At 46.5% G+C, this 25,679-nt stretch overlaps 3 protein-coding genes across 3 annotated transcripts; 1 reads left to right on the forward strand and 2 right to left on the reverse strand.

The window, feature by feature from the left end:
- On the reverse strand, positions 1-9,775 carry LOC147650188 (uncharacterized). Its single transcript, XM_086853415.1, has 3 exons — positions 9,765-9,775; positions 838-2,413; positions 1-454 (listed from the first exon to the last, which is right to left on the reverse strand). Exons 1-2 carry the CDS (start codon positions 9,773-9,775, stop codon positions 1,429-1,431), a joined length of 996 nt encoding a protein of 331 aa, XP_086709541.1. The 3' UTR covers positions 1-454; positions 838-1,428.
- Positions 9,446-18,431, reverse strand: ACTR5 (actin related protein 5). Its single transcript, XM_023939922.2, has 9 exons — positions 18,020-18,431; positions 17,060-17,289; positions 16,064-16,233; positions 15,058-15,275; positions 14,564-14,746; positions 12,495-12,617; positions 11,830-11,969; positions 10,830-10,962; positions 9,446-10,366 (listed from the first exon to the last, which is right to left on the reverse strand). The coding sequence occupies exons 1-9, from the start codon at positions 18,401-18,403 to the stop codon at positions 10,121-10,123; spliced, it is 1,827 nt and encodes a 608-aa protein (XP_023795690.2). The 5' UTR covers positions 18,404-18,431; the 3' UTR covers positions 9,446-10,120.
- ADIG (adipogenin) lies at positions 18,430-25,667 on the forward strand. Its single transcript, XM_023939923.2, has 3 exons — positions 18,430-21,656; positions 22,925-23,217; positions 24,450-25,667. The coding sequence occupies exons 1-3, from the start codon at positions 21,530-21,532 to the stop codon at positions 24,696-24,698; spliced, it is 669 nt and encodes a 222-aa protein (XP_023795691.1). The 5' UTR covers positions 18,430-21,529; the 3' UTR covers positions 24,699-25,667.
- The last annotated feature ends 12 nt before the right edge of the window (positions 25,668-25,679 follow it).

Genomic DNA, 25,679 nt, shown 5'->3' on the forward strand with positions numbered 1-25,679 from the left:
GGGAGAGGTACAACCATTTTATTTTCAAGCAGAAACATGGAGGTGCAAAACACTTTAAAAATAAACATTTGCTTTAATTTCCAGGAAGATCTGAAATAATATGTAAATTTATAATAATATACCAGGGTTTTTTTGCTTAGATTTAAGTCATGGTGCCTTCTTTTGAAAGGAAGGCACAGCCTGGTTGGGCATTTTCTGACAAAGCCCAGGAAACAAAAAATCTGTCAAGGACATGAAGTCTGCAGAGCAGGAGAACAGGAATTTATCACTTCTGGCAGGGCTGGACTCACTGGGCTCTTACCAGCCTGGTGGGGACTGCTGGTGTCCGTGGCTCCAAAGCCAGTCTCAGATTTGAGGACTGATTTCCTGAGCCAGAAAACCCAGGAGCATTTCTGTCTGCATTTCAGGAAAACACTTCCTCCAATTCAGGAGCTGGAGCTGCCCAAACAGCCGCCTACAAGGAAGAAAAATAGGAAATGGTCAGTGGGGCTGCTCAGAACGAGTCACAGAGGGTTCCTTCTATGGGAAACACCAAACTGCTATTTTGGGTTCAAAATCACAACAGTGGTGTTTGGAGGGGTGCTTTTTTTGTTGTTTTCTTAATATTTACTTCTTCCAGAGCAGGGACGCTCCCATGTGAACCAGCCCCACTTCCCACGTGGCTCTGAAGCTCAGTCCCCACTGCCAGGCCATGCAGAGGGGTGTTGGAGAGCACTTGAAAGTTAAAGTTCTCCTTGAAACAGTGAATGTCTACTTAACCCCTCCCCATAAAGCCCAGAGCTTGAGATAAAATCCCTCTCTGAGCCCTGCTTCCAGTGTAAGGGTGCACTTTGATACCTGATAAAATCAATTGTTGGTGGCTGCTGGCTCCTGTGACTGAAGTAGCACTGCTTGTAGAACTCCCATCTGCAGCTCCTCCTAAATTCACAATTAAAAACACATTTCCAAGCTCTCTGTAAGACTCAGAGTACAACCAGTGCTTGTACCTATTTGAAATCCCAGCATGTAAAATTGCAGAGCGGGTTGAAGGTGACAAAATGTTATAAAGTGCACTTTGAGTTGGGTAAACACACTCAAGGGGTTTATGGTTCCTGGGAATTGTCATCTCTGCTGCCTGGGGAATCTGGTGTGTGGTGAACAACAGCATTCACTGAGATTTCTAGCACGCATTCAAGCGACTGGGCTCAGGGGGAGCATAAATATGAGTTATTCCCTCCATTTCTGCATCATTATAAAAGCTGTTTTCACTCAGTACCCAGACAAATGGATGTGGGCAGGAAGGGGCAGAAGCAGCCTCCTGTGAGCAGGAGCTGAGGTAAAAGGCACGGATGTGTCAGTTTTACAGCACAGGGGCAAGCCAAGCCCCCGGGAGCTGGAGAATGGTCATGCAGCCCGGATTCAGAGCAGCCCCTGGGGAAGGGGCCTGGATCACACATGTTGGGTGTCCCTCACCTCTCCCAGGCACCAACCTGAAGCACCAACCCAGCTCAAAAAGCTCCATATCGAAAAGCCACAAATTGCCACAAGTGGCCGGTCGCATCCCGTCCCCTGGCGGCCCCGCAGCAGCGCCAGCTGCTCTGAGCTGCTCTGGACACGGCTGCGGCTCAGGAGGGCAGTGCTGGGCAGAGCACAGGCTGGGACAGTGCTGGGTGCTGGGTGCTGTGTGATGTGTGATTCATGTATGATGTGTGATGTGTGATTGATGTGTGCTGTGTGCTGTGTGATGTGTGCTGTGTGATGATGTGTGATATGTGATGTGTGATTGATGTGTGATTGATGTGTGATGTGTGCTGTGTACTGTGTACTGTGTGCTGTGTGCTGTGTGCTGTGTGATGTGTGCTGTGTGCTGTGTGCTGTGTGCTGTGTGATGTGTACTGTGTGCTGTGTGATCTGTGCTGTGTGCTGTGTGCTGTGTGATGTGTGCTGTGTGCTGTGTGCTGTGTGATGTGTGCTGTGTGCTGTGTGATGTGTGATGTGTGCTGTGTGCTGTGTGCTGTGTGATGTGTACTGTGTGCTGTGTGATCTGTGCTGTGTGCTGTGTGATGTGTACTGTGTGCTGTGTGATCTGTGCTGTGTGCTGTGTGCTGTGTGATGTGTACTGTGTGCTGTGTGATGTGTGCTGTGTGCTGTGTGCTGTGTGATGTGTGATGTGTGCTGTGTGATGTGTGCTGTGTGATGTGTGATGTGTGCTGTGTGCTGTGTGATGTGTGATGTGTGCTGTGTGCTGTGTGATGTGTGATGTGTGACTGATGTGTGCTGTGTGCTGTGTGCTGTGTGCTGTGTGCTGTGTGATGTGTGCTGTGTGCTGTGATGTGTGATGTGTGCTGCGTGCTGTGTGATGTGTGATGTGTGCTGTGTGCTGTGTGATGTGTGCTGTGATGTGTGATGTGTGATGTGTGCTGTGTGCTGTGTGCTGTGTGATGTGTGCTGTGTGATGTGTGATGTGTGATGTGTGCTGTGATGTGTGCTGTGTGCTGTGTGCTGTGTGATGTGTGATGTGTGCTGTGTGCTGTGTGATGTGTGCTGTGATGTGTGATGTGTGATGTGTGCTGTGTGATGTGTGCTGTGTGATGTGTGCTGTGTGCTGTGTGATGTGTGATTGATGTGTGCTGTGTGCTGTGTGCTGTGTGATGTGTGATGTGTGATGTGTGATGTGTGACTGATGTGTGCTGTGTGCTGTGTGCTGTGTGCTGTGTGCTGTGTGATGTGTGCTGTGTGCTGTGATGTGTGATGTGTGCTGCGTGCTGTGTGATGTGTGATGTGATGTGTGATGTGTGCTGTGTGCTGTGTGCTGTGTGCTGTGTGCTGTGTGATGTGTGACTGATGTGTGATGTGTGCTGTGTGATGTGTGATGTGTGCTGTGTGCTGTGTGCTGTGTGCTGTGTGCTGTGTGATGTGTGACTGATGTGTGATGTGTGATGTGTGATGTGTGATGTGTGCTGTGTGATGTGATGTGTGCTGTGTGCTGTGTGATGTGTGATGTGTGCTGTGTGATGTGTGCTGTGTGCTGTGTGATGTGATGTGTGCTGTGTGCTGTGTGATGTGTGACTGATGTGTGATGTGTGCTGTGTGCTGTGTGCTGTGTGCTGTGTGCTGTGTGCTGTGTGCTGTGTGATGTGATGTGTGCTGTGTGCTGTGTGCTGTGTGCTGTGTGATGTGATGTGTGCTGTGTGCTGTGTGCTGTGTGCTGTGTGCTGTGTGATGTGTGATGTGTGATGTGTGCTGTGTGATGTGTGCTGTGTGCTGTGTGATGTGTGATGTGTGATGTGTGCTGTGTGCTGTGTGCTGTGTGATGTGTGATGTGTGATGTGTGCTGTGTGCTGTGTGCTGTGTGATGTGTGCTGTGTGATGTGATGTGTGATGTGTGCTGCGTGCTGTGTGATGTGTGATGTGTGATGTGATGTGTGCTGTGTGCTGTGTGATGTGTGCTGTGTGCTGTGATGTGTGATGTGTGCTGCGTGCTGTGTGATGTGTGATGTGTGATGTGATGTGTGATGTGTACTGTGTGCTGTGTGCTGTGTGCTGTGTGATGTGTGCTGTGTGCTGTGTTCTGTGTGACTGATGTGTGCTGTGTGATTGATGTGTGATATCTGATGATGTGTACTGGACAGTGTGCGGTGCAGGACAGCGGGACAGGCTGGGACAGTGCTGTGTGATGTGTTCTGTGTGATTGATGTGTGATATCTGATGATGTGTACTGGACAGTGTGCGGTGCAGGACAGCAGGACACAGCCCCTGCCCGGGCTGGATGTGCCCGAGGCCAGCCCGGCTCAGCTCTTCCCGTTCCCAGGCCAGGGGACACTCCCGGGGCTGAATATCAAAGGCCTCCTGCGAGCCACGTCAGGCAAAAAGCATAAATAAAGCCTCCAGAGCAGTCGCAGCAGTTCCCACAACAAGAAGTCACCAGCGGTTAACAAAGGATAAAAGCAAATAGCCGAGCCCCCGGTTCCTTCCATGGGCACCACCCTGGAGCAGGAGGGTGTCCATCGCTGCTGGAATCAAAGCCTTCCTCTCCATTGTTTCCTCGGCACAGCCCGTGGCCCTGTGCCACGGCGGAGCTGGATGAAAGGAAGCCGGAGCCCCCAGGCGAGGAGCCGAGGCTGCAGCCGGGCCCCTCTCGCTGCCGCTCCCGCCTGCGCTGCTCGCCCCGAGCATCCCCAGCCCAGCACAACAACGGGATGCTCTGTCCAGCCTGGTGCTGCTGCTCCAAACCCACCGTCCTTGCTGAGCTCTGTCCTTTGGATACCTCAGCCTGTCCTGTCCACCAGGACAGGGCTCTGGGTCCCGTGTAAGGGCTCCAGGAGCACTGCGTTCCTGTGTCTCTGGCTGTGTTAGCATTTACCATTATTTACCATCCTCTCCCTGTTAACACACGCTTCACACTGCTGCTATTCATATACTTCCCCTTGGAGGTCACTTGCAGGACCAGGCTGGAGGAACCTTTGATCCAACAAACCTTTCTGTTTATTAAGGGAAGTTAATGACTGAGTCTGAATGAAGCTATTTTGACTTATCCACCTTTATGGTGTCTTGTCTATACTGAGAGTTTGGCCCTGTTGCAGCCCGAGTTCCGCTGGTCTCCCCATCTTTGCAAGGATGCAAATCTCTGCTTCATCCGCTGGGAACTTTCTCCAACAGGGTCTCCATCAATGACAATTGTAACAACCAAGTAGAAAGCAGTTATTGAATAGGGAAGTTAAAATTCTGCTCACCATTACCAGCAAAAGCGAGGTTCACTGTCATGGGCTATCTTTCAGGGAGGCTCGTATCCTAAATGGGGCTTTTCATGAGAAATCCACTTAGTATTCCTCTAAAATTCCAGGAGAGTGAAATTCCCCACTCCTTCATCTCATTAAGGATGAAAGAATGCCAGGTACGTGGCAGGAATCTGGGGTGAGAGGAGGAGTGGGGTATATTTTAGCCAAGTTGTAGAGAGGGAAAAATAAACTGATCTAAGGATGAGGATATGAAATGTTTCCCAGAGGTGAGAAGCAATGTCAGCCAGGAGAAATGTGCTAATGCACAAGGAACACAAAACTGAGTTTAAGGGTGACATGTCACTGTGGGTGTGCTCAAGAAAGCACTTTGGGACCCTCTCAAGTCATTTTACTTCTGGAGCACTGAGAGTTTATCAGCTGATGGCTTCTCGATCAGGTGGATTTATCTCAGTGCAGCAGAGAAAATGCTGGAAGGCAGCTGGTGCTCAAGGTGAGGGGGTGACAGAGAGTTCTGTGTGCCACAGGGGACTTCTGGTCATTCTAGCAGGGACTGAGTTATTTCTGAAATTGTGTGGAGAAGCCCTGTGAAGCCCTCGAAGCACAGCAGGAAGATCAGACCAACAGGACTGTTCCTCATCTGGATGCAGTGGGGCTTCTGCTCAGGTGCAGAAACAAGTGTCAGTGAGGCAGGACAGTTTTACACATTACCCTTCTCCTTTGAAGGGAATGAAAACACCCCAAAGAACAAAATCTCCACATCAAAATGTTTAGTGGACAGATAAGACCAGACAAAAACTGTTTACACAGACTGGAACTCACTACCAAGCAAGCTCAGACAAGGCAGTGAGTGCCCAGCCTCCCAAGCTTGTGCAGGACGTTTTTCTCACCTGGCAGACGGAGACATTTAGGAGCACAGGATACACTCCAGGGAGAGCTGCAGAAACAGCTCTGGTGATTGTTTAGAGAGGAGAAAAAACAGCCTCTGCTGCAGCCAACAGCCTCCCAACCCTCCTGGGCATCAGGGCACTCAGAAAGTGTCACCACAGCAGCTTTGAGGCTTTGGGGGCTGCAGGTTGCCATCATCCCTCAAACCTTCTCCCACCCTGAGGTTCACCATGCATCCTTGCCCTTCACCTAAACAAGGAAGGAACCCAAGGCACCATGGTCTCCCTGCCATCCAATACTCTATCACCCACTAGATTCCCAAAAAGCCCAAACAAGAGAAGCTTTCCAAAGGTCTCTCTCCTCCGGAATTCACTTGACATTGGTTTGAACAAAGCCACACTTTTTCCTTGCGTGTTGTGATGCTCATTTCTCCAGCCAGACCTGCCACAAGCTTCCCTGGGGATGAGCTTCCTCCAGCTAGAACAGCCTGACTACTGGAAGTGCAGGAACTTGGATGCCTTCACAGAACATCACTGACAACACAAAAATGCTTTCCCCATCAGCACTGCATATTTACCTCCTGTCAGATGAAGGGAGAAGCTGTTTCATACATCACTTCAGTTCTGAAATAATTTAAAAGCTAAAGAAAATACTGTCCTGACTAAAGCCAAGAATTTTAAGAGCACAAAGGTTTCTCAGACCATAAATATCCAGCTTACTTCATACTCTGATAGTGGGGAACAGCAACTGCTGACAAATAAAAGCAAATCTGCACAAAGTGGTTCTCACCACACTTGAGACTTCTGTTGGCTTCAGGAAATGAGAGCTTTGAAGATTTTTCCACTTGGCACTGTGCAGTGAGCACAGATGGACCAAGTCTCCATGATTTTTCTTGACATTCCTCCTTCCCCAGAGAAGATGTGCACTCTGTGAAAGCCTCAGCCAGAACCACTCTGCTGAGACACAGAACTGAGGGCACAGCAACAACCATGAATTCTCATAGTAAACACTGCTTAGAGATGGATGCATGAAAATGGTTCTTTCATCGTGACCTCTGCTGCATTAGAAAACGAGAACCAAGTCCATTGCTCAAAAAGAGAAAGAAAAGACCCCTAAGGGTGTAAAAAAAGCAATATAACTTAAAAATAAACAACAAAAAAATCCCTTGAAACCATGACACCTTGCTAACATGAGGGCTGAGATAGTGTGAACGTGAAGGGGGGAAAGGTGTTTGTCAGCCACATACAGGAAGCTGTGCCTGAAATGGAATGAAAGGAGCCTGAAAAACTCTTGGCAAACCATGCTCAGGGTCTGAGCCGTTTGAAAGCGAGTTCTGCTGCAGCTGATGCTCGCTCCCTGCACAGAGCAGTGGGAGTGAGCAATGGCAATCAGCACAGCTGCTCTGTGCCTGGCACTCCGAACCTTCGGGTGGAAATCCCACTGTATGACTTTGGGGATAATGTTAAATCCATTACAGCATTCTCCTCTCCCCTGCTCATCCCACACAAGCTTCAAAACTTGTGGTTTATGACTGACTGCCAGAGGATCACTGTGGGCTGTCTCTGGAGGGATAATCCTAAATTTCAAGTGACAGTTCACGGGCATCTTCTCTTTCTTCCGAGATGCTGTCTTACACAGCACATTAAGTATTCCAGAGATTAATAACTAGAGCAGAGAGTTCTAATCTTGGTGTCCTAGCAGAGATTTAGCAAAGAACATGTTTGAAGTTGCTGTGGCACAGGAAGCATAAGCCTTGAAGCCCCAGAGCGAGGCTTGTCAGCAGCTCCAAAGGAAATCTGGGACATGGGACATGTGATGGATGTTCAGTCTCCAGGGCTGCTCACTGACGTGGTGTTTCCACCCAGGGCAGATCTTAGGGACCCTGTGAAAGGTGGGACCCAGTTTGAGCTCTCTTTTAAATAGACCAAACTCAGCACTGCTGTGAAATTGTACCTTCATATTCTTTGACCTAAATTAGGGCATAACTGAACCGTATAACCAGCTTACAGGTGGAACTTCATTTACCAAGGACCAAATGGGAACCACTTGGCCATCTCAGACCTGGCAATTGCCCTGGCTCAGCTTGGAGGACACCTGCCAGGATAAACACAGCACTGATTCTGAGACTGCTGGCACAGCAGCTCACTCAACAGCAGCCCTGCCATCACTTGCCCAAGGCCCTCACAGCAGCACTTTGAGATTCCTGTCCACAGCGGGATCATTTTTATCTCCTACTGCTCCTCACACAGCCAAAAATCCCATTAAAAGGAGGCCTAGCAGGTGACTTTTGGCCTGTTTCCCTCTCAGACAGCATAAACCAATGACAGGAGACAGCCCAAGATCCTTCTGGGTTTGGAGAGCCCTGTGCCACTTACATGAAAAACAACCAAATTCTTCTGCACATGGGGATGAGAAAACCTTGCCACAAGTGTCACAATGGTGCAGCTGCACAAGGACTCCAACATCACTGTCCAAAATGACACTGATGTGTCCTCCTGCCCTCAGCACCACACACTCCTTCCTGCCAGCACCAAGGCTCAGGTAGCACCACAGCAAATCACTACCAGGGAACTGAACTGAAATGAGTAAAATTCATCCCATTCTGCAACGTTCAGCTTTTCATGGTGCTGCTCCAAGCACCTGAATGGGCACCAGCACACCCAGAGCAGCCTGTGACAGTGATCACCTTGTCCAAGTTCATCAATTACTCTGGCTACTGTGGCACAAAATATCAAATTAACAGTTAATATTCAGGAGATTATAAAATTACGCTTCCTTAAAGCTGTTTAAGCAGCTGCTCTGGCACCTCTTTGCAGAATTAGACAGCTCTGCTTTGAATTAATGCAAGTGGCTGGCATAATTTGGGCAAAGATTTAGAAGTCACATAATCATGCATTAGAGATGCCCTTTCAGGCCCTCATTCTGGAACAGTTTTATGCACAGCACACTTATCTATTTAGCAGGCAACACCAAATATCAGAGCTACTTCCATACTCTGGTAGTCCCTCTGCCTAAAGTAGCTAAAGATGGGTCAGAAAGGGGTCAAACAGCAATGGGACATTGTTTACTCCAGGTTACTGAGATCAGAAAAGACATGTTGGAGTGTAGCTTCCCTGGTTTCAGCATAGCATGTTTTTCCACATTCTTTACCACACATAGAACTCCCTTAATTGTCCTAAAACCTCCAGGCAGCCAGGGATAGGATCAATAATCCAAACTTGAGGTCACCTGGAGGCAGCCAGCTCCCTTCTGGGACTGGCCCGTGCTGGGAACCACAGGAACTGTGTCAGAGCAGGTCTGCACCAACCCTGCCCTCACAGGCTCCCTGAAGAACACTCAAGGCACAGGAGAGACCTCAATATTTGCCCATGAATTTCTCTTTTGTTGTTTTAAATTGTAAATCTCAGTAATACTTTTGAATCCAAAAATCTTATCCTGTGGCAACCAAATTCAGCACAAACAAGTTCCTCGTGCTCTTTGCTTTGAATCTGCCAGCTGACAACTCACCTTGATGCTCTGCAGCCCTTGGGGACACCAAACCACCACCTCTACACCTTCTTCATATCAGTCACAGTCTGGATATTTTCCCCATCACCTTCCCTTTTCTAGCTTTTGCCAAACTGATGGAGCCTCCTTAGGTTTGGGTACAGCATTCAATATGGATTATTCTCTTGGGAAAGCAACAAGCTGTTCAGTGTGACAGCTGAATCCCCAGGCAAATTTAACTTGGAACATATTGTACAGCAGGACAGGGGCCTGGCTGCCAACCTGTGTTTTTAAGGTACAACCAATCAAATCCATCCTCAGAGCTCTAAAGAGGTGAAATCACTGACACACGTAAGTTAGTGGTAAAGCAAAAAAGTTTTGCTTTATTGCTACGACAACTTTTTGATCAAAAAGTCCCATCAGAGAGCTGCCCTGCTCAGCCTGCAGAACCACTCAAGGGCAGCACAAGGCTTGGCAGTGCCTCTGGACGGTGCTTTATGTAGGGCTGTGTCTTTGTGTGCCCAGCTCTCCAGTTTCAACCACAACATCAGTATCTGACACCGATGGAGACAAGAAGTACCCACTGGTTAACTGGAGGTGGTTTAGCAGGAAGGAGATGAACAGGAGGCCTCGGGAGGTGGGCTGAGCTCAGCCCCCCATGCCCTGCAGCACGACCTGCCCGACATGTCCCGACAGACGACTGTGAGACGGGCAAGGGGGACACCTGCTGGGCTGCCCGGCTTGCTACAGCCCTGCTGCAATAAAAACCATATAAAAACAGGCCATTTTATTACATTTTAAAAAGCTGTAAAACGTACACTCTCCAAAACCCCTGAGCATTACTATGCCAGTCGTGAAGAAGCACTTTTCCTCTCCATGAGCTGCTGTGTTTGAGCAGCACGGAGCTGCTCCAGCCGTGCCAGCGTGTCCAAGGACCTGGATGGGATCTCGGTGCTCCAGCAGCCAGTGAGGCTGTGCCCTGCTGCACTCAGGAACTCTTCCCTGCAGCGCTGGGGGTGCCAAGGACAGGGCTATGCCTGCTCACTGGGGTTCCCTGTGCCCGAGGCTTTGCTGGGAGCCTCTGCTGCCCGCGGGGCCTGCTTGGGAAGGCGGATGGGAACGTAGACATTGGAAGCACAGTGTTCCTTGAGGTATTCCCCCCCTTTCTCCTCATAGTCCTTCCTGCTTATCCAGCCCTCCTCACGGCTCATGTATTCCACTGCCCAGTCCCTAGCCCCGTACCAGGCATCCAAGATGGGGCTGGAAGCAAGGTGAACCTGGATGGAAGGAAAACAGAACAATGGCAATTCAGCACAGGAAAGGGAAGCCCTTTTTACCATGGTTACAATGGTATATGACAAAAACAATGGAATTTCAGAAATTTGAGCTGATTATTCAGTGTCTCTCAGAAAGAGTAATGTTAGGAATGGGTTCAAGTCTGTTTTCACATTGTTATCAATTCCTAAGCAACCAATTTGAAAATTTCCAGCTGAACATGCTTTTGTGTGCCTAGTCCTTTAGCAGAAGCAGACTTTCCCTTTCTCTACTCACTATGCTGTCTTCACAAAGAGCAACTGAATCTTTGCTTAACCTGCACCTTTTCAGGTCAAAAAGCTGTTTGCAGAGTCTTGCTTTAAAACCCTCTCCATGCCCATGCTCTAAGTACCCCTGCTCTGCACTTCACCCAGTTACATGTGAACACAGAACAGGCTGTTCACATAATCATGGCAATACACACACCTGAAAGGATGACTGGAATGGCCTCATTTCCAGCAGCTCCTTCTGGATTCTGGCTTTCAGTCCAGGGTACATTGTATTTCCACCAGTGAGGAAAACATTCTGGACAAGGATAGCCTGTTGTTCCTTTGAATATCTGTGAAGTACAGGAACAGCTTCAGCCTTTCTCAAGGACATCTGCCCTATGAATTAAAACAGCTGTGGGGAATACTGATACCTTTTCCCAGGATTCACTTTGAAAAACTTCATTTTCCTAGCACAAAGAGCTTTGTTTGCTTTCTGGAAATTAAGGGGGTGGCAGAAAAAAATCCTGAAAGCACTCAGTACCCCATGAATCAACAACTGGATTTCTTTCTAGGGCTGGAATTCTTACCTTTCAGAAAATGTCATCTCCTGTTTGATATAGTTAAGGGGTGATATTTCATCAATGCTATTTTGTCTGGAAATGTCCAGCAGGTGTGCCTGTATCTTAATCTAAAAAGTTACCTCTGATTTTGGGCTCCCAAAACCAGAGACTGCCAGCTCACTGTTGCAAGGGTCTGTTGTTTCCCCCAATAATTAGCTGGACCAGGGATCTCCAAAGTGGGGTCTATGTAAAACAATCCAGTGGAGTGTAGGAAGATAAATTGATAAATACATTTATATAGTGTTTATTTCACCTTTATCTCATTCTTTTTTAATTTCTATTTTTGTGTGTGTTTTAAAATGTTCATAATATATTAGTTTAGTAGTAGCTGTAATTTACAAATATACATATATTGGAGGTGTGTGCTCAAACATTTTTCTTTGATAGGGTTATTGATCAAATTGTAGACTCACTGACTCAAAACAAGCAGAGTTACATGTGGCTTTCAGGAAGACATATCTAACCTACAATGCTTGACCCCCACCAAAAACAACTATCCAACATATTTTCTCAAATTATTGCTAAACCCCCAGGATTTCAAAAGCTGGTATCAAATGAAGAAAAGCTTGTCTGAAGGAAATAGTTCTGTAAACTCACCTTTCAAGGACATATTGCATGGTTTCTGCTATACCAGCCTGGTCCTCTCCTATCAGGGAGGGCTGGAAGACAATCTCTGGAGCCCTGATTCTTTCAGTGCCAAGGAAAAGCTGGTGGTACTCTGCCAGGTTAAACACGGGCTATGAAATGTGGAGAAGCAGTGGGAAATTATGGTAAAGAACAGTAATATTCTAGAATAAGCAACATTTCAAACAATTCTGTACAAAAACCAAGATGGTAATGCTCCCACAGAGAAACAGCATTATGCTAAAGGTTCTAGAAGGTCAGGGAAGCTGGACTTTTTCTATAATTTAGATTGCTTGGAGCCACTTAATTCTGAGGCTCAAGCTCCCAAGTTGAAAGCTGTGTGCACTGGGATATCGGGCTATGGATCACAGACAAAAACACTTGAGCAGAACTTTTTTCCCTTAATAGCACAGCACTGCAACACCAGGCACTGCCTGCAGAGTGAGCCAAAAGGGAATTCTCTTCCTAAGCCACCAGCTAAGATTGCCAGGATTTCTCTCTTAATGTCCTTTTCGTGTAGTTTAAGCATTTCTTCCCAGAGCAGGCAAACAATGTTTGCATGAGGAGAAATGTCAGCAGACTGGCTGGACAACTGGGATGCAAACCCCTGGCACAAAGTGTAAATACAGAAACCAAACCTGCACTGCAGCAACAGGCTTCTCAACTTCAGGCTGCTCCTCAGCAAACAAAGGTTCAAACTCATTAATACTCTCCACATCCTCCAGGGACTGTTCACTGCCCAGTGGATCCAAGTCAGGAGTCTGGAAACAGAGCAATTATGTTATGGTAGGTCAGCTCAGGTGTGATTTCAATTCTGGCAACATGGCTGGAAAACTCAGTTTTCTCAAATCTCAACTCTTTAACATGCCTGAAAGCAAACATGCCCAGGAAATAGAAATACAGACATTCATGCAAAGCACAAAAATCAACCACTTCCAAGAAATTTATCCCAATGCCAGCTCAGAAATCCGGGCCTCAGTCACCAGGCTGACTGCCAGGATGCCAGGCAGTCATGTCCTAAGCATAACAGCATATTAAAACTTAGTAAAATAACTTTTTATATTGGTTAAAACCTGGTACCCTCCCAGCACCTCTAACTGCTCTATAATTACCATGAAATTCCCTATTTTGCTTGTGTGGGACTGGAAAACAAATATTTGCTAGCTACAAAGCCACCACACAATTTTTGAGAGTTTCAACTGTCTACTATTTGCTCACAGGATGCACCAAACTCCCTTTTTACACAGAAGTGAAGCTCTTTCCTAATGAAAAGCACCGCTCAAAATCCTACCAGACTCCTGCTGTGAGGTAGGAGCAGCTTCTAAAATGTCTTAATTTTTTTGTTACAATGTTACCTCTGGGACCTCATTGCTAAATATTTGCTTTGGTTATTTTAAACTTGAAACATTTGTTGCAATTCCAGGATGAGCTAAAATTAAGAACTACAAACATCTTAAGTATCTATTTTATATGTACTCAGCCACTTTCAACTACCCAAACTGAAGTTAACAAGCGTTCCTTACAGCAAAAAATGTCTCATGTAGTCCTGTTAAATGCACTTCTTTTTATATCTTATAAGAAAAGGAAAAAAAAAACAAAACCAGAAAGATACACACAACTCAGCTGAACACCTGGTATTACAAAGGGATTTTGTGATAATTCTAAGTGCTCTCTCAAGGCACAGACCAAACAGCAAAGCTTGTGGATTCATTCTGAGGTCTGGGACTGCAGCTAGCAAAGAGCAGGGGTGTGGGAGATGTTGGAGTTTAGGCACAATCACTGAGAAAAAGCACAGGTAACTGGTAATCTTTCAATTCTTTTTCCTAGAATACCTTCTTTTGGCAGAAGGCAGGAAGATTCTTCACCACAGTCATAAGCCCATCATCTCCCTCAGTTTTGCTGACGCACAATCATTTTGATTCTTGCACTGATAATCATATAATCATGGAATGGTTTGGGTTGGAGGGGACTTCAAAAGCTCATCCAGCTCCACCCACTGCCATGGGCAGGGACACCTTCCACTAGACCAGGCCAAGCTGGCCTTGCACACTTCCAGGGATGGTCTAGCTACAGCTTCTCTGGGGAAACTAAATAAGGATCTCTCCTCTCTGCTTCCATTTTCTGTTTTTCTCTCTACCTTTTCCTTGAACACAGGCTGATAAAGCTAAAAAAGCTCTGTCTTATATGACTTGAAAGGCAATTAAAAGCACATGCACAAGCAGCCTTAGAGCACCTCTTGGCAGCAGCTGCTGTGTGCTGGGCCTGTGTGAGTCTGGCAAAGCAGACAAGGAGCTTCTCATCTTCAAGACAGCTCCAACAACCAAGTTCTTTCATTAAGGAACCAAAACAGAACATGCTGCTTAAATGCACCAAAACCAGACAGCTACAATGAAGGCTGGGTTGGTTGTTTACCATCAAGTTCTCTGCACTTGAAAGGGAAGAACAGAAAGGAAAACAAATACTGTTTTTAACAAGAAGACTGAGAGGTTCCCCTATATCTTTAATAGAAGGCTACTGAAGATTAAGGATGGTTGTCTCAGGACACTCTCTGAAAAGAGAGAAGCAGTTGCCAACTTAATAATGACTTGCAGTGTGTTAAAGAAAAAGCTTAGATCATCAATGGAAGTCTGAAGGGACACATTTGTAAGCACAGAAGTTTAATTCCTTCACAGATAAAATGAGGATTAACTTGGTGAAAGCATCCTACCTCTGGCTTGCTATCCACAACATCTACTTCAATGTTGACTTCTGACTGTAGGATTTTCTGCTTCGTTTGTTCAACAGACAGGCTCAATTTGTTGATGTAAGACTGAAGTTCTTCTGCAGAGTCCATGTTCAGCTCCACCAAAGCTTTGTGGAACTGATCCATCTGACCATCTTCTAAAAGTTCCTGTGGACAGACAGTCAGCTGTGATGAACAATTCAGCAGTGATGTACAGACACTCTGCTTGAATGGCTAGAGACTATGATGTGCACACTTTGACAGAATTTGAAGTACTTCCCAAAAGAAGTGCTGTTCAGAAACTGAAAACACCCCTGCATCAATAATCTGTTATCTCACAAGTAACCTTGGCAGGCTCCTATCAGAAAACACCCACGACACTCACAGCTTCCTTACCATGATGTGTGACCTTCTGACAATGCTCTGAGGGCAGCCTGCCCTCCTCCCAAGATACCACACCGAAACTCTGCCTTCATTACCTGCACATACAGCAACCTGTCCAGCCTCTCCTGGTCCAGCTGCAGCTTTTCCTCCCGACGCCGCGCGTTGAGCTCCTGAAGCCGCCGCAATTGCTGCTGCCTCTTCTCCTGCTTCTCCTCGGATGCCACGGTGCTGCCCAGCAGCTTGTTGGAGAAAGGCAGCTGCATCTTGTGCACATTGTTCTCGTAGTACTCTGGGCACCGCCACTTCTGCAGCTCTGGGCATTTGAAAAGCAAAGGAACTTTTTGTTCTGGCAGCCCAAAATGATTCGCGTGTTGTGTGCACCCCGCGTGAAGGATGAAAAGTGAGGAATGAAGGCAAAAATAGTGCATGCACAGAATTTTGTCACCTCTTGGCAGCTGTTCCCAAGCTTGGCTGTTCCCTCTGAGCACTGCCTCCAGGCCACACACCCAGTGCAGGCAGCTCTGACCTCCAGGAAACACCAAGTACTACAAGTGCACACTGAAGTCTCTCTGCCCAAGGGGAGGGAGAGCTCTCACACATTTCTAAGGAAGGCTCACTCAAAAGTGACAAATTTAAAGGAAACACTTTTCTTTAGCCACTACTTCAGATGACAGTTGCCACGGAAATTTCAAAACTTATTTAATTCACACAAAGTCATAAGAAATGTCCTGTGCAACTTTGAAAACCTTTAAGCAGATAGGAAACACAGAAATCCTGACCAACTTAAAGGTTTTGTTGATGTATAAAGGAAACTATAAGCTCATTTTAAATTATTTTCCACTGAAAGCATCACAATTTTTATTCACAGAGAAATTTGAACCAATACATATTTTTTGGTAGTAGTAGTAGTACTTAAATTTCATTTCTGTCTTAATTTTAAATGTTAGACCACTGTTATGCATGAGGCAGGTTACCACAAAGAAAACAAAACAGCAGTAGAATATTTCCAGAAGAATTCGAGCCAGCTTCGAAACAAGGGGTAGAGAGGACAAACTAAGTGTGCTTGAGCACTACCTGGTGGTGAACTAGAGCTGGTTTTACCTTCTATGTAGTCCTGGGCGATGTAGCTGTGCTCGTGCAGGATCTCCTCCATGCGGCTCAGCGTGATGGCTGCGAAATGCCCGGGGTATTTCAGCTGCAGCAGCCGCTGCAGGTACACGGCAGCCTGGCACCCCCCCAGGTTAATGCGCTTGCAGTTCTTGGCATCCAGCCTCAAAATGCAAACAGGCACAGCTCAGGCTGGGGGAATTCACAGGAAATCAAACAGAGCTCCTGCTCTCCCCTGAATTATTTGATTTCTGTAGATGAATATTCACAGATAAATATTTCAAGGTTCAGTTACCAGTGAATCTAATGCACCTGCTTTTCTTGGGCAACGGCACAATCACTGCTGTGGTCACTGTTCTACTCTGAAAGGTTCTGTTCTGCTCTTTTAAAAACCCCAAATATTAAATAATTTTGGCTACAGCAAGAAGATGTTCTGTTCTAACAAGAGAAGTGATAGGTAGTGGCACTAAAAGTAGTTTTTTAACATTTGTAATGCTTTGTGGTTGGACGTGTGTAAACCCTGAAAATTTGAAACTGTTACCAGATATAATAAAGCCATCTTCCCCAGTAAAGATTAAAAAAGAGAAAAAAGTAAAAAGAGAAAATAGAGCAATGTAGCAGAATAATCAGAATGATAAAAGCCTCAAGCACTGCAGAAGGCTCACACACAGAGCACTTCACTTTGTCCTAAAGCTGCTTTAAAACCTAATGTATGTTTTTTAATGCCCAGTTTCACTTGGGGCACATATCCCCTTCCCCCTTTGGAAGTACACATCAAGGCACAATTAGCAACTAAAACACAACATTTACAAGAGCTGCACTGCTTCTTCCAATTCAAAACTCAACAGAACTTAGCAAAATCTGTAGACCTGGTTTTAACTCATCAATATTAATGAATACAAGAGATAATAGTGCAGGGCTGGAGGAACAGGTATTTACATGACTTGAAAAGCCAGTGGCTACAGCAGACTTAAGACACCCAGAACTCACCTGCCTTCTAAAACTGGCAGAATGTGTGTGCACTGGTACCCTGAGGATATCACCAAGCCACTGCAGGGCCAGTTCTGCCTTCTGTTGTGATAAAAGCTGTACAGGCTGTCCACGCCATAGGACACTTTTGGCACTTGGTAGCACTCGAAGAGGAGCTCAGACATCATTTGCCTTGAGTACAGAGGATTGCAAACTGCTTCTGTCAGAACAATTGGGTGATCCACGCAGCCCTGGGAGAGACAAGGGGGAAAAAACAAAGGTATGAAGGGAAAATACAAGGTTTATTTATCTCCGCTTCTTCCTTTAAGCATCATCAACAACTCCTCCAAAATGGGCACGAGAAAGCACTTTTTGTGCAGGGTATTAATCCTGAAAGTTAAATTATATCTGGTGTTTAAGGGGGTAAAAAAGATCTTAATGTTAATTCAACCAAAGAATAAACTCATAATGGGGAAAGTGAATGGACTTTTAAAGGCATATATAAATTATTAAAAATCTAAGAAACCAAAATCTATGCAATGAGGAAGTGAGTGAAAACTAGTGGAAGTTCAGTTCCATTCTGAGTAAAGCTTTCAAACTGATGTTATCATGCAGGCAGATAACAAGAGCTCCATGATCTAGAAGCAATTCTTAACACAGCTGGGTATGCAGGTGGTCAGTAAACACCACTGGTAAGAGCATTACCCAACAGGCAGTTTAAGGGAGTACGTTTAGATTAGATATTAGATTTATTCCTGTTGTGTGAGCGCGGTGAGGCCCTGGCACAGGCTGCCCAGGGAAGCTGTGGCTGCCTTACCCCTGGAAGCGTCCAAGGCCAGGCTGCCCGGAAATCTGAGCAAGCCGGTGCAGTGGAAGCTGTCCATGCCCATGGCAGGGGGTGGAGGACGGTGCACTCCACGGTCCCTTCCAACCCAAACCATGTTGGGATCCGCGGGCGGCTCAGCCCCGGCCCGCCGGTACCTGCGAGGAGACGCCGAGGCGCTGGAAGACGTGGTCGAGGAGCAGCTCCTGCAGCTCCAGCTGGACGGGCACGTTGCGGTCGAAGGGCGAGCGCAGCAGCCAGCGCAGGGGCTCGGGGCTGCCCAGGTCATTCCCCACCTGGGTCTCTGCGCCGGCCCCGCCGCGGGCCCCGCGGCTCCGCGCCGCCAGCGAGCGGAACCGCAGCAGCGGCTCGGCGGGGACGGCGGGGTCGGGGCAGGCCCATCCCGCCCTCGTCTGGAAGGAGCCGTTGTCGATGACCAGCGGCGCCGGCTGCGGGCTCCGCACGGCCGCGCTCGGAGCCAGCACCGGGTCCGGGGCCCAGCGCACGTCCCGGAACGCGAACACCCGCGCGGGCGCCGCCATGGCGGGCGCGCCTCCCGCCCGCGTCCGGCCGGGAACTCGGGCCCGCACGGAGGTTCCGGGCCGCCGCTGCCGCCAGACGCGGGGGCTTAAAATAATCATCTTAAATGAGTGTGCTCCGTCATGTGAGCTCTGTGTGTGCTTCCAGCAGGAGACGAGACCTAATCGCTGGGATAGGAAGCAGCCAACACAGCACAGAATCATAGAAAAGGCTTTAAAAGATCCCATTCCAGCCCCTGCCATGGCAGGGACACCTTCCATTGTCCCAGGCTGCTCCAAACCCTGGCCTTGGACACTGCCAGGGATCCAGGGACAGCCACAGCTGCTCTGGACACCCTGTGCCAGGGCCTGCCCACCCTCACAGTAAAACAATTTCTTCCTAATATCAAACCTGAATTTCCCCTCCCTCGATTTGTACCCATTCCCTCTCACTGCAGTTCCTGAGGGAGAGTCACTGCCCAGCCTCCCTGTGGCTCCTTCACACACTGGAAATGTGCCGTGAGGGCTCCACACAACCTTCTCTTGTGCAGGATGGGCAGCCCCAGCTCTCTCAGCCTGTCTCAAGGTGCTCCAGTCCTCTTAGCAGCTTTGTGACCTCCTCAGGGCTTGCTCCAACAATTCCACGTCCGTCTGATGCTGGAGACACCAGAACTGTGTGCAGTGTTTGAGGTGGGGTCTCACTAGGGCAGAGTAGAGGGGGACAATCATCTACTCCAACCTGTTGGCATTCCTTACAGGATCATTTGCGTTGGAAAATGCTTCTGAGATCATCGAGTTCAACCTACTACCTAGCACAAGCATGTCAGCTAGTTCAGAGCCTCATCCAGCCCCAGAGATTGTCCTTCCTGAGCTGAGGGCCCAGACCTGGACACAGGACTCGAGGTGACCCTCACCGGTGCCCAGCACAGGGCAAGGATCACTTTCCTGGTCCTGCTGGCCACTGTTCCTGAGTCAGGCCAGGCCACCATTGACTTTTCTGGCCCCCTGGGCACACCTGGCTCATGTTCAGCCTCTGTCCACCAGCACCCCCAGGGTGGAACCTGTCTAAATTATCTTAAATTGGGATGTTTTTTGATGTAAGACCTTTGTATGCTTTCAAATCTAATGAGCAAAAGGAGACCTTATCAGTGGAACAGGCAGGATCATCCCTTCATCAAGGATATCCTGAAGCTAATAAGCTCCAAGGATGTAGCAAAGGAAGATGCTGATGTATGTCTATCTATCTATTAAAAATATTCACAAGGTCCTTGTGTCCTAGAGCTGAACATGTTCATTATAACACTAAAAAAGACCCTTCCCCTGAGAATGCACAGAAATTGGCTGGGCTGGTGTAGCTTGCATGGAATTTACTAACCAGTCCTAACAGAGGGGCTGTGCTTGGAAAGTCACTAGCTTTGAATTTCTGTGTCTAAATAATGTCAGGGAAAGTCCATGGGGGTGTGCTGGATTTGTGGAACACCACTGAGCACCCAGGCTAGGGCGGCTATGAAATAAACAATATTTATTGAATGTTTAATGAAATGAACTCTGGAGTGTGACATTTTTGGCTTGTTGCACACCAGGGAATAAATCCAATTTTGTGGGTATCACTGTCAGCCTGGGGCTGGGCTCAACTTCTGCTACCCTTCACATAGGGCCCCCCTGCCCTTTAAACTTGGGCTGTGAAACCTCCACCATGGCTGTGACTTGTGTGGAGGTGAAACCCCACAGCCCTGGGCTGTGCCACCTGCCAGGAGGTCACTGACACAGCCCAGGTGTCTGCCACTCCTGTGCCACCAGCCCCTCTGGAGATGCAGGGAATGGGGAAGGCCTTTCCCCCTTATTTCAACCCCTATTCCCTGGAGAAATGGGGTTCCAGGGTGGGATCCATCCTGACATGGCAACAAGGACGTCCCAGGCTGGCTCAGCTCAGTGAGAGCCAGCGTGGAGTCCAAGGGCTTCCAGTGATGTGACTAAGAGACACAATTTGTAATTAGAATTAAACAGATGACAGCTTCAGCTCCTTTCCATCCCTCTCAGCACTGCCTCTGCAGACAAACTAGCAACAGCCTGATTTCCAGAGGTGCCCCCAACCCACCATCCCCACTGTGTGAAATGGGGACTCAAATATTGAGCATTCTTGAAGCTTGGGGCAGCAATGGCTTTTCTCACTTGTTTATTCAATGCACAGAGCAAGGCTAATAGCTTTCTTTTATCCTGCAGAGGTGTTATTAATGTGAATTAATAAGAATTTGCAGAGTTCATTTAGATCTTGGGATTAAAAGGCTCATTTCAAGGGGCTGTTCCTACATTAAAACAAGCACATGCTCAGGATGCAGGCAATCATTTGTAATGTGCATTTACATCACCGCTCTCTTCTCCTGAGAGCTACACAAACAATTAATCTAGCCAAACAACCCTCTGTGAGGTAAACAGTAGATTATGGCTTTATTTTATTGAAGGAGAAACACACAGTGTGATGAATATCAAGTTATCAAGTCACATATCTGGTTCCTTTGATCACTACTAAACTCCTTTACTCTTAAGCAATACTTTTGTCAATACATATCCTATGAAATGTGCTAGTTGCCTTTCTTGGAGGGAAGGGAGACAGAAGGGCAATTAAAATATAAAGGTTTATTTCCCTAAAGGATTAACTAATAGATGAGGATATACGGAGTAGGCTAAAAATAGAGTCTATATGGGACATATTTGTGCTCCACAATGAATAAGAGCCAGGGAGAAGTATCTTGTAGCTGCCCATGCTCTACCCCTCTCTGGAGGGTTGAATCTGTTTTATTCTCAGGAGCAACCTTGGCTACTCAGTCTCAAAGTTGCCGAAGCACTTGGTTACCTCCCCTGTATCCAAAGACAAAACTATAACTACAGTTTTAACATAAGCCTCGAAAGCTTCCTAACCTGTATTAATCCTTTAAATAGCAGCTGAAGAAAACATGTAACTTGATTGGCCTTTCTCAGTTGTTCTTATCCCCCATTAATCCCTGTTGCTCCCTCCCCAGCACGGGGCTGTCCCCTCTGCTGATTTATCACTCCTCTTGTGACCACCAGCGCTGCAATGAGAGTTATTAAGAGTGGTTAGAAAGGGGAGCAGTCGGGCTGTTCTAAACTTAGCGTAACCTGAAGCAAGCCATGAGGTATCCCCTGGTTCCTCTGGTCAACGAGCTGACCTTTCCACTGCTTTTCTTCTGGTTCTGTTTGCCTTTTGTAATGCTGCTGATCATCGCCATTATCTGGCTACAGCTGCTGCTCAATGAAGGTAAGTTGGGAGGTTGATCAGGTAAAATGCTGCTGCATGAAGTTAACTTCCTCCTTAAAACACTCTGCTGGCTATTTTTAGGTTAATGCCACTTGTCACAGGAGGAAAGTGAAGGTTTGTTAGTACTGGTGGTAGCATATAGAAAAACCAAACAAATGATGATTTTCTGTTAAATATGCTTAGAAGACAACCAAGCTGCCTCATACCCTTCTTACACTCTCCCTTTTTCTCAGCAGTAATTTGATTTAAGAAAGACAAAGCACAAGTAATTTTTAAAGGTTTCTATTTCAAAAAATCCCCCAGAAAGCAAGCCTAATCCTCTAATTCTGTACACTTGAAATTCTGGCTTCATGGTTCTCTTGCACCTCTCCTTTTTGGGAGTGCGTGGAGGGTTTTATTGGGGGAGCTGGTAAGAAATTCTTTTATGTTGAGGCTGATAGAAAGTTTTTAAGGGAGCAAGACGTGTATTTTCATTTATTTATGTATTTTGCCAGTTTGTTTTTCCAATCCACTCCTGATTCTTTCTTCTAACATGTCAGCAACCAGTAACAGGCTTTGGTTTAGACTAATAATAAGCTTGTTGTTGCACTCGTGAGGATAAAACCTTGCTACTGTGCTCTAATGCTGGGAAAAAAAATCTAATCCCAGCTGAGGAAGTTCAAAATCAGGGACAAAATATCTATTTTATATAGCTGTACCACATCCTTACACTGCAGTTGTGTGCTCAGGCTTTTGTCTGCACAGAGTAATTCTTGCTAGGTAATTCTTGCTACATTTACATTCACAATTTCTGGCAGTAGTGACTGCTTTTAGCACCAGGCCTCCAACTGTTACCACAAATGCTCTAAATTACATTTTAACCAGTAAGACTACACACATCACTAAATTTTTACATACTGGCATATTTACAGAATAAGAACATTAAAGCTTTTCTCAGGTTTAAAAATAAGTGTTCTTTTTAATAACGCCCTGACCAGTCATATCCACTACTTTTACTCTAGTTTACAGCAAGCACAAGTAAAAAGGAAGTGTTTCAGCTCCTCCTTTAATATAATTGCTTATTAAGAGCTAATTAGATAAAATTAAACACTTGTAAAGGCCTTTTATTGTCTAGTTTGGTTTGACAATCCTTTATTTCAGATGGAAAAAGTTCAGAGAAACCTTGTCCAGCTCCTAGATGTACAAGTACTAGAACGTACAAGTCTTGCAGCCATGGGAAAAAAGTCACATAGAGGTGTTTTACATGTTCATTTTAAACCTGCTTCTAGCACAGATGCCCAGAATAGAAAAGATTAAGACAGAATCTCCTGATGAGCCTGATTCTGACTCTGAAGATGAACTAACAGAGGAAGAAAACCAGAGTGATGCATCCAGTACAGAGATGCAAGAGGAGTCACAGTCCAGTGGAACTGTGGGAAGACTGAGGCCCAAACCTGCTTATCTGAGCTTAAATCCAAAAAGCCAAAAGCAAAGTCTTGCTGTGACCTTGAACAGCTGCTCCCAGAGGCAGAAGATAAGATATTTCCCTACTGAAAAGAGCATTTTCTGTAACATCCTGGTGGTGAGTAGTGGGATCAGGCTGCCTCCTTGCATATCTAGTGCTTTTGTGCCTCAGCTCTGACTTTTTTCACCTCTGCCTGACTCAGAGGCCTCTTGGGTAAGACAAAGCTCCAAGATTGGTTTCTGCCAGGTTAATAACTAACAGGAGGTTTTATTTTCTGCCTTCCCTATTTTGTGATGACTCCTATTGTAGATGAGGTAAAGGTAACATAAAATTGTGCAGAATGACTATCACAAATATGTGTGTGTATATTTATTTAAATGTATATGCACATTTTAAAAGTCCTTGAGAGCTACATTTAAAATGGAAAAAATTTTCTGCTTATTCCTCTAAGGTAAGAAGTTTAACTCAACTGTGTAGAAACTCTCCTGGTATTTATGGCTGATATTACATACTTTTAAAAGTTGCTTCAGATTTCTTATGGTGGAGCATGTGACTGAAAATAAGATGTATTTCACTTGCTCAATAAGAACTGAGGCCAGAAGTCTCTTTCCAAACACAGCAGCCCTAATCCTTTTAGGCTTTACACAAATCCCAAAAGATAAATTTCAAGTGGTGGAAGAGCTTCATGTTTTGTCTGTCTTCTCTTTCCCTGTGCCTTGACTGTCTGTTCCTTTGCAGAAAGGGCTCACAAGGGAAAGCTGCTCTGTGCCTCCACTCTCACTATCCCCAGTTCTGTCTGCTCAGTTACATTGCTGGGATTTTTGACTTGCAGCAACTGAGGTACTCACTCATGTGTCCCTCTACCAGTTCTGCTGGAGTGCTAACCTTGCTTAGGCCGGACTAGCCAAGGACTGGAATCATCTTAAACTGCTGCAGTTATTTGACTAACACACCCTGAAGCTGAGCTTTAGCATGGCATCAGCAATATCTCAGTTGAAAGCATTTTTGAGACCGTTAACACCACCAAGGTGGTACCAAATCAGTGTAGTAACAATTTATTTAACATTCATTAATTTTGCAGTTTTTCAAAAGCTAGCAGTGATAACAATGAGCTTGGTCTTGTCTAGGGTACCATTTGGTTCTCCTAGGATTCCTCATATGTACAACTATTGACTTGAACACAGCAGCTTGAACTTGTCTTTTGTAGGACATAACATTTGTTGTGTTGGGTGGGTGAGGGAAGGGAACAAGCACTGGTGGTTTCAAAATCCTGTATATTCCTCTGAAACTGGAACTTCTTCCAAAGACATCATTGCAGTGACAATTCTGTTCTTCCTTTCCTTCCCCAGCTGTTTTGCACCTCACTTTCTTCTCTCACCTGGAAATATGTCTACCTGATGCTCCAGACCTTTAACATCCTGAGGACTCTACTGCTGCCATCCTACCTGGTTACCTATGTGGCTCAGCTGTTTGCTTTGCTGGGTGAAAAAGCTGGGAAAATCCTGGGCTCCCTGGGACTGGAGAGCAGAGCACTGTTGCTTTCAGTCCTGGGGAAGAAACTGCAGCTGAGTCAAGCTCAGAGAAGCACCTCAGGGTGAAATAAAGCAGGGAGTCCCATGGCAATCCAGGTCAGCACTGGTGACAGCTACTGCAGCGTGGCAGAGGGAGGGGAATGCTCTGGAAAAGAAACCCACTCAAGACTAAGTCAGCACCTACTCAGCTGCTTTCAGAATGTTGACAGCCTAAATGTGAGATGGATGGCAGCCAATTTCTTGTCCATTCTGCTCCACTCCCACCTCAGAGGGATAAGCTCCTTTTTTATAAGGACCGAGCACTCCACCAACAGTAATATTTGATTTCAGATAAGATCAAACAGTCTCTCTCTGTAGTAGCTCTTACTGGATTTTAAATGCAATACAGCCGTAGGATTATTATACTTATAGTCCAATTAGCACTTTTCTCATCTGCAACTTGTCAGTCCTCAAAGTAGGAAACGACTTTTCAACACTCAGGTCTAAAAAAAATTAAGCAGGTCTACCTCCAATTAACAAGAAATAATTAAGGCCTCTGCAGATCCTGAGCATGCACGTCCCTGATTTCTGTGCAGGCTTTGCTTTTCGGCACAGCTGGCAGGCTGATGTGAGGTGGAGTACAGCCTAGAGAGGCACTCGCCAACAGCTTGATTTAACCAGTTATTGGAACCACAGGGAGGGTGAGGAGCCTGAGATGAGCCATTGCTTTGTAGCCTAAGGGTTTATCGAGGTGCTGGGCTCTGAACAGAACAGCTGTGTGCTCTTGTGTTGATGCACACGTTCAACACGCTCTTTTGTTTTCAAGAGGGCCTGAATTACCAAGTAATTCAATGAACACGCTGCCGCTTGTGAAAGTCATTGTTCCCGCTGCCCATGTGCGGTGCCTGTCTCTCCAGAGCCTCACACACTGAGCAGCAGCAGCCCGAAACAGCGATGAAACCTGCCCTGCTTGTGTTTGCCTTTCCCTCCCCATCCCCCGAGCCCCGCGTGGCCAAACATTTGACCACGCTCTTAAATAAAACTTGTTTGCCCGCATCTTTATTTTCG

Source organism: Cyanistes caeruleus, chromosome 16, assembly GCF_971803275.1.
Source record: "Cyanistes caeruleus chromosome 16, bCyaCae1.hap1.1, whole genome shotgun sequence".
Lineage (NCBI taxonomy): Eukaryota > Metazoa > Chordata > Aves > Passeriformes > Paridae > Cyanistes > Cyanistes caeruleus.

What these genes read in the sequence shown, in the direction of transcription:
- ACTR5 (XM_023939922.2), bottom strand. Translation starts at nt 18,403, where the DNA reads ATGGCGGCGCCCGCGCGGGTGTTCGCGTTCCGGGACGTGCGCTGGGCC. An exon ending in AGCCTGTTGCTGCAGTGCAG is followed by an intron (nt 11,970 to 12,494) that starts GTTTGGTTTCTG and finishes CACATTTCATAG; the next exon opens with CCCGTGTTTAACCTGGCAGA. An exon ending in CATTCCAGTCATCCTTTCAG is followed by an intron (nt 10,367 to 10,829) that starts GTGTGTGTATTG and finishes CCTTCCATCCAG; the next exon opens with GTTCACCTTGCTTCCAGCCC.
- ADIG (XM_023939923.2), top strand. Translation starts at nt 21,530, where the DNA reads ATGAGGTATCCCCTGGTTCCTCTGGTCAACGAGCTGACCTTTCCACTG. An exon ending in ACAGCTGCTGCTCAATGAAG is followed by an intron (nt 21,657 to 22,924) that starts GTAAGTTGGGAG and finishes ACCTGCTTCTAG; the next exon opens with CACAGATGCCCAGAATAGAA. An exon ending in TTTTCTGTAACATCCTGGTG is followed by an intron (nt 23,218 to 24,449) that starts GTGAGTAGTGGG and finishes TTCCTTCCCCAG; the next exon opens with CTGTTTTGCACCTCACTTTC.